This window comes from Heterodontus francisci, chromosome 2 (assembly GCF_036365525.1).
Source record: "Heterodontus francisci isolate sHetFra1 chromosome 2, sHetFra1.hap1, whole genome shotgun sequence".
In the NCBI taxonomy this organism is placed as follows: Eukaryota; Metazoa; Chordata; class Chondrichthyes; order Heterodontiformes; family Heterodontidae; genus Heterodontus; species Heterodontus francisci.
In genome coordinates, this window is record NC_090372.1 from 51784170 (window position 1) to 51799953 (window position 15784).

The window sequence follows — 15784 nt, forward strand, 5'->3', positions numbered from 1 at the left end:
CTCAAGGGCAATTAGGGATGGGCAATAAATGCTGTCCCAGCCAGCGATGAATGAAAAAAAAATTATCGTGTCTGAGTCTGACGCTAATCCTGTTTCTGAATCTTCAGGTTCAAGTGAAAAATCGTTGGCCACAAGCCTTAGTATTTCAGATTTCTTAGATTTTGTACGGAACATAATCCAAAACTGCCCAGCTACATTCATCAACTCTTCCTTAGATAGGGTCTCTAACTTATCCCAAGTTATGTCACCCTGGCTTGGGGAGGTACTGGCCTTGAATGTTAGTATTCTAGTAACAAAAACCACAACAAAACCTGTACTGAAGTTTTTTTTTCTAGTGTCAATTTGGTTTCCCACTTCCAATTTCTTGTTTATCTATGGGTTACAATCACAGACTAGAGCCCCCAAATTTCTCTTACAGCCGGGTGAGAAAAGGATCTCAGGCTCCCGCTTTCGCCCCTTCTCTGGTTTGACCAGAACAGGGTTTATCCTCTTTAACCCAATGATTGAACTTACCACCTCAGTGAGCGCTTGCTCCTGTTCGTCTAATGTAATTGCCAAAGAACCAATCAGACAGGTTTTCTTGAGTTTAAACAAGAAAGATGAAAGTTCATTATTCTTAACACTCTAAACCAGTTAAAATTACTAAAGTACACTACGCATTCACACACGCATTCACAAGAGTCACACACACACACACGAATAGATTACAGAGGGATAAACAGTTTTGGTGACTAGAGTAGAATCTGGAATAAATGGAATTTAAATACGATATATCAGTCCCAGAGTTCTCAATTGAAATTGTAGTCCTGAAGTCCTCACTGGGCCACATGCACAGTTGCGGGCTTGCTTCTCAGGGCTTCTGAAGGCAGAAGGGGGGTTCGATCATTGTCCTCTGGTTGTTGGCTGTGGTGGTCTGACTGGGGGGGGGGAGAGAGAGAGAGAGCTGCCTCCTTGATGGCTTTCCGTTACTGTCCTGCTTTCTGTCTGAAAAAGCTTGCACTCTCTCCCAAGCTGCACAAGCAGTCACATGACATTACCAAACCACTTTGTGTTTTAACGAGGTCCTTCCAGAAGCTTCTCTGATATTCAAGGCTCCACTCCTCAAACTGTCCAGTCACACTTGGTAGGGGTTGGCTCTTTCAAAGTCAATGGGTGTCGATGGCCCTTGACCATACTGATGAGGCCATTTCAGGTAATTGAGTCAGAGAGCACCCCATTGTTCTGGCTAGGTTGAGTCAGTCGTGTTATCTCCAGTCTAGTCTTTTGGTATTTCAAATGTAAATTGCAGTGGCCATCTTGGCTGCCAGTGTACCTTTTAAAATCATTTGCAAAAATTTCCAGTAAAAGTCTCAGGCAAGATTCCAACTGCTGAAATTAATATTTCCCATTTGGCATGTAGGGTTTACATGGCACTTTGTGGATTAATAACATGTTGGTGCTCTTTGTACTGATACTGTCCATATAAGGTGATGCATGAAAAATGGGTTGAGTTAATAGTTCCATTGATGACAACAAAATTTTTTGTTGTTGTTTCATATTAATGTCTGTTCCTGACCCTCTAATACAAGTCTGCTCATTATTTAAACACTAAACAACAAGAAAGACAACAACTATCATTTAGATAGCACCTTTAACATAGATAAATATCCCAAAGCGCTTCACAGGAGCAATATCAAGCAACATTTTACACCGAGCCATGTAAGGAGATGTGACCAAAACCTTGATCAAAGAGGTAGGTTTTAAGGAGCGTCTGAAAGGACAAGAAAGATGTAGGGCTGGATATTATGGGCTCCCCTGAGGCAAGGTTGGTGGCGGGAGGGCCTATAGAATCAGGATGAGTGGTGGGGCGGGGTGGAGGGCCGCAAAGCAATCTTGCCGGGGGCAGGATAGGCCAACGATGGCCATCCCGCTCAGAGGCCAATTTTTTTATTTTTATTTTTTATTTTTATTTAGAGATACAGCACTGAAACAGGCCCTTCAGCCCACCGAGCTGTGCCGACCATCAACCACCCATTTTTATACTAATCCTACACTAATTCCATATTCCTACCATATCCCCACCTGTCCCTATATTTCCCTACCATTCATGTCCCATTAACGGCATCCACCACACGGGGAGGGCGCCTTGTAAACCGAAGCGCCCTCACTGGGGGCTTGTGGGGGGGGGGGTCCCTTCTCCGTGGGCAATTTGTGGACTACGGAGGACCCCGAGTGGGAAACAATGCCCCTCCCAGGACCCCCTCCCCCTGGGCTTTATGACCAGCACCCCAACCCCCCTCATCAGGGCCTTCTGAATTGGCTCCAGCGACCCCGCCTCACTTACCTGACGTGTGGGGTTCCAGCACTGAGCCTGGGTCCAAGGCCTCTGCAGTACCAGGAGTGACCACCGCTCCTGGTTGCGCTGCCGATACTGCTGAGCCACCGGTGCTGTAATTGACTGGCAGATCTTGGAGGCGGGATCCGCATCACTTTAAAAACAGGGATTCTGGCATGGGACACTTAACCTTCAAAACACAGGAAGATCACTCTGGGGTGGGCACAAAAAAGTCGAGGTAGGGATCCCCCTGCCTTTTCGCCTTGGTGTCGGGAACCCCACCTCCTCCCCAAAATCCAGCCCGTAGAGAGGCAGAGCGGTTTAGGGAGTGAATTCCAGAGGGATTCAGGGCTTAAGCAGCTGAAAGGACAGCCACCAATGGTGGAGTGAAGATAATTGGTGATGCGCAAGAGGCCAGAATTAGAGGAGGGCAGAGGTTTTGGAGGACTGAAGTGTGGGAGGTGGTTACAGAGATAGGGAGGGGTGAAGCCATGGACGGATTTGTAAACAAGGGTGAGAATTTTAAAATTGAGGTGTACCGGATGTAGGTCAGCGAGCACAGGGGTGATGGGAGAAGGTGACTTAGCACAAGTTAGCGTAAAGGCAGTAGAGTTTTTGGATGAGGTCAAATTAACAGAGGATGCAACCATGATGTGTTTGGGGAGCGGTTATTGTGCGATAAGGAGGAGATGATTACCTAGGAGAAACCTGGCAGCAGTTTTGTTCACAGTAGACAACATCAAGTTCCAATCTTCACGCACTGGTGCTGTGGTCTTACTGCACGATTGATCCCATAGCCAAGAAACACTCTCCTGAGGCTGTTTAACTTCCAATCGTTGCCTGCTCCCGGAGCGCGAGGTGGTGGAAAAGGGATTGATTCCATTATTCTGCTTCGAAATAGCGAAAAAGCCAGTAATATCTGGAAGGGGATTTACACCATTTGTTTGGGGGTTTTTATGGAGCATCAAGGGTCAAATGAGGGTCATGGCTCCTTTCTGGAAAGCAATGCAATCATCGGCCCGATCTTGATGTTGGAGCTGAATTGGAAACTCTATTTATCTGGCTGGCACAGACATGATGGGCTGAATGGCCTCCTTCTGTGTCATATTCTATGATTGTCTGTGATTGAGCATTGCAATACTCGAGTCTAAAGTTAACAAAAACATGGATAAAGATTTCAGCAACTGATGAACTAAGGAAGGGGCTCTATGAATGTAAGCAAAACATTTTAGAAAAAAGCAGGGGTGCCATCCAAGTCTAATTGACTTAATGAGATCTGATTCAGAGCCAGTGGATTAGATTATCCACGTTGCAGCCTGGGTGCTAAGCTGAAAACACAGAAAGGAAAATCTGATGAGGAGGATTGTACACTGGTAAAAGAACCAAATTGATTTTCCTTCCAGAGATCACGGTTGCCTGCCAAGTTCTCCTTTCTTCTCTGATAGGTGATAAACTTCATAAACTTGAGCTCATTTAAAATGTTGCTGTGCTTATCTAACTTTCACCAAGTCCTTTCACCTATCACTCCTGTACTGGCTGACCTACTTGCCCAAGGATGGGTTACACCTGAACAGAGCCAGGACTGATTTCCTTGTGGGACGTTTTGCTGTTGGGGAGGGTTTAAACTAGTTTGGCAGGGTGGGTATCTGAGGGTAGACTCAGTTGGGACAAAATCAGAAATGAAAATGGAAGGCTGCAAATTAGTGGATGTGTCTGGAAAGCAGAGGAAACAAAGATTAGAAAATAGAAAAAGAAGAGTTTGGCAGTGTTCAAAGGTATCTACTTCAATGCAAGGAGTATAGCAAATAAAGCAGATGAGCTGAGGGCACAGATAGACACATGGCAATATGATATCATAGCTATTACTGAAACATGGCTTAAGGAGGGACAGGAATGGCAGCTCAATGTTCCTGATTACAGGGTTTTCAGACACGATAGAGAGGGGGATAAGAAAGGAGGTGGGGTGGCAATTTTGGTCAAAGAAACAATTACAGCTGTGAGGAGGGATGATATGTGCTGTGCCACGTTCTAGCGAGTATAGGAATAGGAGGATAGAGTAGATGAATGTGTGGCCGAGGAGATGGTGCAGGAGGGAGGGCTTTAGGTTCCTGGATCACTGGGTCTGTTTCTGGCAAAGGTTGGACCTGTACGAGTTGGATGGGTTGCACTTCAACCAGAACGAGACCAACATCCTTGCTGGGAGGTTTGCTAGTGTTGTGGGGGGGATTAAACCAATTTGGCAGGGGGATGGGATACAGAGTGGAGGTACAGTAGGGAGTGAGGCACAGCCAAATATAGAATGGGTCAGTCAGGAAGGCAGAGCAAATATAGACCTGTTAAGGCACAAGTGAAAAATGCAAGGCTGGATTGCATATAATTTAATGCATGGAGTCATACTAATAGGGCAGATGAATTGAGGGCATTGATGAGCACATGGGATTATGATATTATTGCTATCACGGAGACATGGCTGAGGGAGGGGCAGGACTGGCAACTCAATATTCCAGGGTATAGAATCTTCAGGCGTGATAGGAGAGGGAATAAAAGAGGAGGTGGTATTGCAGTGTTGATGAAGGAGTCAATTCCTGCAGTAAGGAGAGATGATAGAAGGTTCCTCAAATGAGGCCATATGTGTCGAACTTAAGAACAAAAAGGGGGCAATCACTTGGCTGGCGTGTACTACAGGCCTCCAAACAGTCAGGGAGAAATAGAGGAACAGGTATGAAGGCAAATCTCAGAGAGGTGTAAAAATAATAGGGTAATAATAGTAGGGGATTTCAACTTACCTAATATCAACGGGGATAGTCTTAGCACAAAAGGCTTAAAGGGGGAAGAATTATTAAAATGCATACAGGAAAGCTTTTTGAGCCAGTACGGAGAAAGTCCGACAAGAGAAGGGGCAGTACTGGACCTAATACTAGGAAATGAAGCTGGAAAAGTGGGAGAAGTATCAGTGGGGCAGCATTTCAGGGATAGTAACCATAACTCTGTAAGATTTAAGGTAGTTATGGAAAAGGACAAAGATGGGCCAGAAATAAAGGTACTGAATTGGGGGAAGGCCGATTTCAATTTGATAAAACAGGATCTGGCCAAAGTGGACTGGGAGCAGCTACTTGTAGGAAAGTCTACATCAGGCCAGTGGGAGTCATTCAAAGAGGAAATAGTGAGGGTTCAGAGCCAACATGTACCCGTTAAGGTGAAGGGTAGGACCATCAAGTCCAGGGAACCCTGGATGTCAAGGGATACATAGTATTGGATCAGGAAAAAAAGGAGGCTTATGGCAGATTCGGAGCACTGAAAACAGTGGAGGCATTAGAGAAGTATAGAAAGTGTAGGGGATCACTTAACAAAGTAATTAGGAGCGCGAAGAGGGGACATGAAAAACATTGGCGGTCAATATAAAGGAAAATCCTAAGGCATTTTATAAGTATATTAAGGGCAAGAGGATAACCAAGGAAGGAGTAGGGCCCATTAGGGACCAAAGTGGCAATGTGTGTGTGGAGCCAGAGGACATAGGTGAGGTTTTACATGATTACTTTTCATCTGTTTTCACTGTGGAGAATGACGATGCAGGTGTAGAGATCAGGGAGGGGATTGCTATATACTTGAACATATTAACATTGAAAGGGTGGAAGTATTAGATGTTTTAGTGGGCTTAAAAGTGGATAAATCCCCAAGCCCAGATGAGATGTATCCCAGGCTGTTGTGTGAGGCAAGGGAGGTGATAGCAGGAGCTCTGACACAAATTTTCAGATCCTGGCGGCAGCACAGTGGCGCAGTAGTTAGCACCGCAGCCTCACAGCTCCAGCGACCCGGGTTCAGTTCTGGGTACTGCCTGTGCGGAGTTTGCAAGTTCTCCCTGTGACTGCGTGGGTTTCCGCTGGGTGCTCTTGTTTCCTCCCACAGCCAAAGGCTTGCAGGTTGACAGGTAAATTGGCCATTGTAAATTGCCCCTCGTGTAGGTAGGTGGTAGGAGAATGGTGGGGATCTGGTAGGGAATATGGGATTAATGTAGGATATGTATAAATGGGTGGTTGTTGCTTGGCACAGACTCAGTGGGCTGAAGGGTCTGTTTCAGTGCTGTATCCCTCTCTGGCCATGGGAGAGGTGCTGGAGGATGGCAAATGTGGTACCATTATTTAAGAAGGGTAGCAGGGATAGACCAGGTAATTACAGACCAGTGAGTCTAACATCAGCAGTTGGAAAAATTCTGAGGGACAGGATTAATCTCCACTTGGAAAGGCAGGGGATAGTCAGCACAGCTTTGTCAGGGGAGATCATGTCTAACTAACTTGATTTTTCAAGGTGGTAACTAGATGTGTAAATGAGGGTAAAGCAGTTGATGTAGTCTACATGGACTTCAGTAAGGCTTTTGATAAGGTCCCGCATGGGAGATTGGTTAAGAAGGTAAGAGCCCATGGGATCCAGGGCAATTTGGCAAATTGGATCCAATATTGGCTTAGTGGCAGGAAACAGAGGGTAATGGTCGAGGGTTGTTTTTGCGATTGGAAGCCTGTGACCAGTGGTGTACCACAGCGATCGGTGCTGGGACCCTTATTGTTTGTAGTGTACTTTAATGATTTAGACATGAATATAGGAGGCATGATAAGTAAGTTCGCAGATGATACGAAAATTGGTGGTGTCGTAAATAGTGAGGAGGAAAGTCTTAGATTACAGGACAATATAGATGGGCTGGTAAGATGGGCAGAGCTGTGGCAAATGGAATTTAATCCTGAGAAGTGTGAGGTGATGCATTTTGGGAGGACTAAGAAGGCCAGGGAATATACAATGGATGGTAGGACCTTAGGAAGTACAGAAGGTCAGAGGGACCTTGGTGTACTTGTCCATAGATCACTGAAGGCAGCAGCACAGGTAGATAAGGTGGTTAGAAAGGCATATGGGATACTTGCCTTTATTAGCCGAGGAATAGAATATAAGAGCAGGGAGGTTATGATGGAGATCTATAAAACGCTAGTTAGGCCACAGCTGGAGTACTGTGTACAGTTCTGGGCACCACACTGTAGGAAGGATGTGATTGCAGTGGAGAGGGTGCAGAGGAGATTCACCAGGATGTTGCCTGGGCTGGAGCATTTCAGCTATGAAGAGAGACTGAAAAGGCTAGGGTTGTTTTCCTTAGAACAGAGAGGGATGAGGGGGGACATGATTGAGGTGTACAAGATTATGAGGGACATTGATAGGTTAGATAGGAAGAGACTTTTTCCCTTAGCAGAGGGGTCAATAACCAGGGGGCATAGATTTAAAGTAAGGGGCAGGAGGTTTAGAGGGGATTTGAGAGAAAAGAATTTCACCCAGAGGGTGGTTGGAATCTGGAATACACTGCCTGAAGTGGTGGTAGAGGCAGGAACCCTCACAATATTTAAGAAGTATTTAGATGAGCACTTGAAATGCCATAGCATACAAGGATACGGGCCAAGTGCTGGAAAATGTGACTAGAATAGTTAGGTGCTTGATAGCCGGCACATACACGATTGGCCGAAGGGCCTGTTTCTGAGCTGTATGACTCTATGACTCTGTGACTATAAATGAGGCCATATGGATTGAGCTAAGGAACAAAAAAGGGGCAATCACACTGCTGGGAGTGTATTATAGACCCCCAGTCAGAGAGAGATAGAAGAGCAGGTAAATCTCTGAGAAATGCAGAAACAATAAGGCAGTAATAGTAGGGGAATTTAACTATCCCAATATTAACTGGAATAGTTTTAGTGTGAAAGGAATTGAGGGAGCAGAATTCTGGTACATTCAGAAGAACTTTTTTGGCCAGTATGTAGCAAGTCCAACAAGAGAGGGTGTAGTTTTAGACTTAGTTTTAGGAAATGAAGCTGGGCAGGTGGAAGGAGTGGCAGTGGGAGAGCATTTTGGTGGTCGTGATCATAATTCAGTCAGTTTTGATATAATTATGGAAGAGGACAAGGATAGAACAGGAGTTTGCGTTCTCAATTGGGCGGCACAGTGGTGTAGCGGTTAGCACCGCAGCCTCACAGCTCCAGCAACCTGGGTTTGATTCTGGGTACTGCCTGTGCGGAGTTTGCAAGTTCTCCCTGTGACTGCGTGGGTTTCCGCTGGGTGCTCTTGTTTCCTCCCACAGCCAAAGACTTGCAGGTTGACAGGTAAATTGGCCATTGTAAATTGCCCCTCGAGTAGGTAGGTGGTAGGAGAATGGTGGGGATCTGGTAGGGAATATGGGATTAATGTAGGATATGTATAAATGGGTGGTTGTTGCTTGGCACAGACTCAGTGGGCTGAAGGGTCTGTTTCAGTGTTGTATCCCTCTCTGGCCATGGGAGAGGTGCTGGAGGATGGCAAATGTGGTACCATTATTTAAGAAGGGTAGCAGAGATAGACCAGGTAATTACAGACCAGTGAGTCTAACATCAGCAGTTGGAAAAATTCTGAGGGACAGGATTAATCTCCACTTGGAAAGGCAGGGGATAGTCAGCACAGCTTTGTCGGGGGAGATCGTGTCTAACTAACTTGATTTTTCAAGGCGGTAACTAGATGTGTAAATGAGGGTAAAGCAGTTGATGTAGTCTACATGGACTTCAGTAAGGCTTTTGATAAGGTCCCGCATGGGAGATTGGTTAAGAAGGTAAGAGCCCATGGGATCCAGGGCAATTTGGCAAATTGGATCCAATATTGGCTTAGTGGCAGGAAACAGAGGGTAATGGTCGAGGGTTGTTTTTGCGATTGGAAGCCTGTGACCAGTGGTGTACCACAGCGATCGGTGCTGGGACCCTTACTGTTTGTAGTGTACTTTAATGATTTAGACGTGAATATAGGAGGCATGATAAGTAAGTTCGCAGATGATACGAAAATTGGTGGTGTCGTAAATAGTGAGGAGGAAAGTCTTAGATTACAGGACAATATAGATGGGCTGGTAAGATGGGCAGAGCTGTGGCAAATGGAATTTAATCCTGAGAAGTGTGAGGTGATGCATTTTGGGAGGACTAAGAAGGCAAGGGAATATACAATGGATGGTAGGACCTTAGGAAGTACAGAAGGTCAGAGGGACCTTGGTGTACTTGTCCATAGATCACTGAAGGCAGCAGCACAGGTAGATAAGGTGGTTAGAAAGGCATATGGGATACTTGCCTTTATTAACCGAGGCATAGAATATAAGAGCAGGGAGGTTATGATGGAGATCTATAAAACGCTAGTTAGGCCACAGCTGGAATACTGTGTACAGTTCTGGGCACCACACTATAGGAAGGATGTGATTGCAGTGGAGAGGGTGCAGAGGAGATTCACCAGGATGTTGCCTGGGCTGGAGCATTTCAGCTATGAAGAGAGACTGAAAAGGCTCGGGTTGTTTTCCTTAGAACAGAGAGGGATGAGGGGGGACATGATTGAGGTATACAAGATTATGAGGGACATTGATAGGTTAGATAGGAAGAGACTTTTTCCCATAGCAGAGGGGTCAATAACCAGGGGGCATAGATTTAAAGTAAGGGGCAGGAGGTTTAGAGGGGATTTGAGAGAAAAGAATTTCACCCAGAGGGTGGTTGGAATCTGGAATACACTGCCTGAAGTGGTGGTAGAGGCAGGAACCCTCACAATATTTAAGAAGTATTTAGATGAGCACTTGAAATGCCATAGCATACAAGGATACGGGCCAAGTGCTGGAAAATGTGACTAGAATAGTTAGGTGCTTGATGGCCGGCACATACACGATTGGCCGAAGGGCCTGTTTCTGAGCTGTATGACTCTATGACTCTGTGACTATAAATGAGGCCATATGGATTGAGCTAAGGAACAAAAAAGGGGCAATCACACTGCTGGGAGTGTATTATAGACCCCCAGTCAGAGAGAGATAGAAGAGCAGGTAAATCTCTGAGAAATGCAGAAACAATAAGGCAGTAATAGTAGGGGAATTTAACTATTCCAATATTAACTGGAATAGTTTTAGTGTGAAAGGAATTGAGGGAGCAGAATTCTGGTACATTCAGAAGAACTTTTTTGGCCAGTATGTAGCAAGTCCAACAAGAGAGGGTGTAGTTTTAGACTTAGTTTTAGGAAATGAAGCTGGGCAGGTGGAAGGAGTGGCAGTGGGAGAGCATTTTGGTGGTCGTGATCATAATTCAGTCAGTTTTGATATAATTATGGAAGAGGACAAGGATAGAACAGGAGTTTGCGTTCTCAATTGGGCGGCACAGTGGTGTAGCGGTTAGCACCGCAGCCTCACAACTCCAGCAACCTGGGTTTGATTCTGGGTACTGCCTGTGCGGAGTTTGCAAGTTCTCTCTGTGACCGTGTGGGTTTCCGCCAGGTGCTCCGGTTTCCTCCCACAGCCAAAGACTTGCAGGTTGATAGGTAAATTGGCCATTGTAAATTGCCCCTAGTGTAGGTAGGAGAATGGTGGGGATGTTGTAGGGAATATGGGATTAATGTAGGGTTGGTATAAATGGGTGGTTGTTGGTTGGCACAGACTCGGTGGGCCGAAGGGCCTGTTTCAGTGCTGTATCTCTAAATAAAAAAAAATAAAGAAGGCTTATGTCTGACACCGAGCGCTCAATATTACAGAAAGCTGAGAAAGTGGAAGGGTGAAATCAAAAAGGAAATTAGGAAAGCAAAGAGAGGACATAAAGAATATTGGCAAGCAAAATCAAGGTGAACCCAAAGATGTTTTATCTATACATTAGGAGTAAGAGGATAACGAAGGAAAGAGTAGGGCCCATAAAAGACCAAAAAGGTAACCTATGTGTAGGGGCAGAGGATGTTATTATGGTTCTTAATGAATACTTTATGTCTGTCTTCACAAAAGAGGGGGACAGCGCAGATATTGTAGTCAAGGAAGAGGGGTGAGAAGTATTGAATGTGATAAACATAGGGAGGGAGGAAGTATTAATGGGATTAGCATTCTTGAAAGTGGATAAATCACCAGGGCTGATGAAATGTACGCCAGGCTGTTAAAAGAAGCCAGAGAGGAAATAGCAGAAGGTCTGTCCATCATTTTCCAGTCCTCTGTGGATGTGCTGCCGGAGGAATGGAGGACTGCTGATGTTGTACCTCTGTTTCAAAAGGGAGTGAAGGATAGACCGAATAATTACAGGCCAGTCAGTCTAATCTCAGTAGTGGGCAAATTATTGGAATCAATTCTGAGAGACAGGATAAATTGTCACTTAGAAGGGCACAAATTAATCAAGGATAGTCAGCATGGATTTGTTAAGGGAACATCATGTCTGACTAACTTGATTTGAATCTTTTGAAGAAGTAACAAGGAAGATTGATGAGGGTAGTGCAGTTGATGTGGTCTACATGAATTTTAGCAAGGCTTTTGACAAAGTACCACATGGCAGACTGGTTTAAAAAATAAAAGCCCATGGGATCCAGCGAAATGTAGCAAGCTGGATACAATGTTGGCTCAGTGGCTGGAAACAAAGGGTAATTGTTGACGGATGTTTTTTGCAACTGGAAGGCTGTTTCCAGTGGCATTCCGCAGGGCTCACTACTAGGTCCCCTGCCTTTTGTGGTATATTAGTGATCAGGATGTAAATGTAGGGCACATAATGAAGAACTTTGCAGATGACACAATGATAGGCCATGTGGTAAATAGCGAGGAGGATAGCTGTCGGCTGTAGGAAGATATCAATGGACTGGTCAGGTGGGCAGCAAAGTGGCAAATGGAATTCAACCCGGAGAAGTGTAAGGTGATGCATTTGGGGAGGTCAAACAAGGCAAAGGAATACACCATTAATGGGAGAATACTGAGAGGTGTAGAGGAAGTGAGGGACTTTGGAGTGAATGTCCACAGATCCCTGAAGATAGCAGGACAGATTGATAAGGTGATTAAGAAGGCACATGGAATCCTTTCCTTTATTAGCCGAGGTATAGAATACAAGAGCAGGGAAGTTATGCTGGAACTGTAAAAATCATTGGTTAGGCCACAACTTGAGTACTTTGTGCAGTTCTGGTCACTTCATTACAGAAAGGATGTAATTGCAGTAGAGAGAGTGCAGAGGAGATTTACAAGGGTGTTGCTGGGACTGGAAATATGCAGCTATGAGGAAAGATTGGATAGGCTGGGGTTTTTCTCCTTGGAACAGAGAAGGCTGAGGGGAGATTTGATTGAGATATACAAAATTGTGAGGGGCCTGGATAGAGAGGATGTGAAGGGCCTATTTATCTTAGCAGAGAGGTCAGTGACTAGGGGGCATAGATTTAAAGTGATTGGTAGAAAGATTAGAGGGGAGCTGAGGAAAAAGAGGGTGGTGGGGGTCTGGAATTCACTGCCTGAAAGGGGTGTAGAGGCAGAAAACCTTATCTCATATAAAAGGTGTTTGGATATGCACCTCAAGTGCCGTAACTGGCAGGGCTACAGATCAAATGTTGGAAGGTGGGATTAGGCTGGGTGGATTGTTTATTGGCTGGCGCAGACACAATGAGCCAAGTGGCCTCTTTCTGTGCCACAAACTTTCTATGATTCTAACCCTGCTTTTCACCTTCCTAATATCTCCTTATATGGCTCCTGTGGAGCGCCTTGGTACATTTTACTAAGTTAAAGGTGCTATATAAATTCCAATTTGTTGTATCTGTAAATACTAAAGTCTTTCGGACATAACTAATACATTTATTTACATGCGGAATAATATACAGAAGAATGAAGGCACAGCAAACTACCTTTAGTACTAGTTAACAGTGTGAGTGTGGCAGTGCATTATCTTGTCTGAGCAGCCTGCAGAAAATCATGGGGAAAAGGTCTGTGATTGAACACTTTGCACTTGTGATAGGCATGGCTTTATGTCAGGAGCATGTTTGTAAAATTGGCCCATTAGAGATGAAGCACTAAGTAACCAGGTATTATACCAGCCTTCAGGGTCAGCAACAGAGCAAAATAAAGACATGGAAAAGGCTAACAGCTGCTCTCAAAGTAAGATGTCAGGGACAAATATTCAGAAATATTGGAAATATAATGTGTATAGATGAAGTTAGATTTTGAATAAAGTCCAGGACTGTAAGACATAAAGCAGTGGACAAATTCGCATGTAATGAAGAATCATTAATGGTAATATAATGGATCTTTGCAGTCAGCAGGGACCCTTTTCCACAGCAGTGTAAAGCAGAAAATTCAAATATGCATTGCCCACTGGTTTCCTCACAGTCATCATAGGCAGTGTACTTGAATTTCTGGCTTGTGCTGATGTCAGTTGAAGTTCTTCGCCATCTGTGCAGTGTTTCAAATTTATTCGGTAGAAATGCCTGCTCTGAAATGTGATCTGACTGTCCATGTGTTGCAAATAACCCTATACCATTGGAAGTGACTCAACAGTGGTTGTGTGTGTCTTGAATGAGCTACCTCTATCTACTAGTATTGGAAAAGATTACAAACAGGTTACTAACATGGTCTTGTAAATCTACAATATCCATTTTGTATTTTCTAGCTTAGCCAAAGGCCCACTGTGGAGGAGTTGAGGGAGAGAAAAATCCTTATCCGTTTCAGTGACTATGTGGAGGTGGCTGAGGCCCAAGATTATGACAGACGTGCAGACAAGCCATGGACAAGGCTAACAGCTGCTGACAAAGTAAGATATCAGGGACAAACATTCAGAAATATAGGAATAGTACAAGTATTGAGAATTGTTTTTGACCAGTTGGATGTTTAACATGTACAAAAACCGATCACCAATGTAAACTATTGAGAAATTCACACAAGTAAATTCACTTTATCCAAAGTGGAGTACATGCTCACTCCTCTTAATGGGAAACATCACTTACCTAAGTGCAAAGAGCTTTATACAGGTTGGCAGAACCAAGGCAGAGGGGTAAATGCATCACATCCTTCTAATCATCCCACAAACATAGACTATACCCACTGAATTGTATTTCCACTGATACTCAGACCTTTTTCATCAACTGCTTAACTCTTTACAACCCAATTATGGTAGGCACTAAACTCTGGATGTGTGAGCAGCTGTACTCAGACTTGGCCTTCAGGTAATCCCTTCAAGCAGCTACATTCTCAAGTCTCAAGTTTCTCATTAGCTTTACAACAAGTGTGTGGACTAATGCAAAGCATTGATGTTCTAGATGCCAATTCCAGTGCCGCATGACAGAGCATCACCAAGAGCTTTTACCTGCTGTAAGGTTGGTTTCCCTGCTGGGTTACTGAGTCACAGGTCAGTGTAGGCAGGAGTTCTCTCTCCCTGAAACTGCTTTTCTTTTTTGCACATATCCAGTTGAATCTTTCATATAAACTAAAGAATGTTCTAGGTTGCAGAAGTTATAAACCATGAAGAACACATGTCATATACACCACAAGCTTAACTTACATTGGGACTTTGCTGTCATTGATAAAAGACGCAAAGACGGCTTGCCCCTTCTCAGTGCAACTCGATAGAAATATGTCCAAGCTAAATTTAGCCTCAAGCTCTCAGATATCAACATGAAGCAGAGATTCGGACAGACATCCTTGTATCTCTTGTATCTTCCAATCAATACTTTGAGTACCCTCTCTTGGGTTGTGCAAAGCCATGATACTGCATCTAGGAGCACCCAACTCCACTTCCAAGTGGTTAACTTATTGTTCAAGATGATGGCTAAAATGCCCTGGATCCCCAGGTCAGTCCAACAATATCAACTATGAGAAGGAATGTCACAATTTTTTCAGAAGTGTCCAGAACAGTTTCTTCTTTATAACATTTTTCACGTAACTATTATTTAATAAAGGTGTGAGCGATAAATCAGGAAATTATAGACCTGTTAGTCAAACAGCTATTGTGGGGAATATATTTGAATCTATAATTAAGGATAGAGTGAATGTCTATGAATATAGTTTATATGGACTTCCAGAAGGCATTTGGTAGGGTTTCCTATATATGACTATTAGCTAAAATGAAATTGAAGGCAGATTATTGACCTCGTTAGAAGATTGGTTAGGTGATTGGAGACAGAAAGTAGGGATAATGGGTATGTACTTGAATTGAAAGGACGTGACTAGTGGTATCCCACAAGGATCTGTATTGTGGCCTCACTATTAACTGTATTTATTAATGACTTAGTTAACACAAATAAAGAAACATATATCCAATTTTGGATGTGACACAAAGATTTCAGTATTGTATGTAATTTAGATGGGAACATAAGATTACAAAGCGATAGTGATAGATTGAGGTGATTATGATGGTGATTATGATTGATTGTGAAGGTGATTGTGTGGTCATCTATTTTGGACCAACAAAGGATAGATCCAATTGTTTTTAAATGATGAAAAGTCAGGAAAAATGGGGGTCTAAAGAGATTTAGGGGACAATGTACACATGTCACTAAAATGCAGCAGTCAGATACAAAAAATAATCAAAAAGGTTCATGGAATGTTAGCCTTTATACCTAGAGGACTAGTTTTGTACAGCTGTTAAAACTCCTGGTGAGACCACATCTGACATACAGTGTACAGTGCTGAGTACTGCACTTTAAAAAGGATATATTGACCTTGGAAGGAGTGCAGCACAAATTCAC

At 43.9% G+C, this 15784-nt stretch overlaps 1 protein-coding gene across 10 annotated transcripts in view; it reads left to right on the forward strand.

Moving 5' to 3' along the window:
* The window catches only part of LOC137384353 (phosphatase and actin regulator 1-like), an 859907-nt gene that overhangs the window by 813494 nt on the left and 30629 nt on the right, over positions 1–15784 (forward strand). For all 10 annotated transcript variants that reach the window (XM_068058280.1, XM_068058345.1, XM_068058335.1 and 7 more), the window contains one exon: positions 13711–13851. In XM_068058280.1, coding sequence (XP_067914381.1) covers positions 13711–13851 — 141 coding nt within the window. The remainder of the gene's footprint in view (positions 1–13710; positions 13852–15784) is intronic.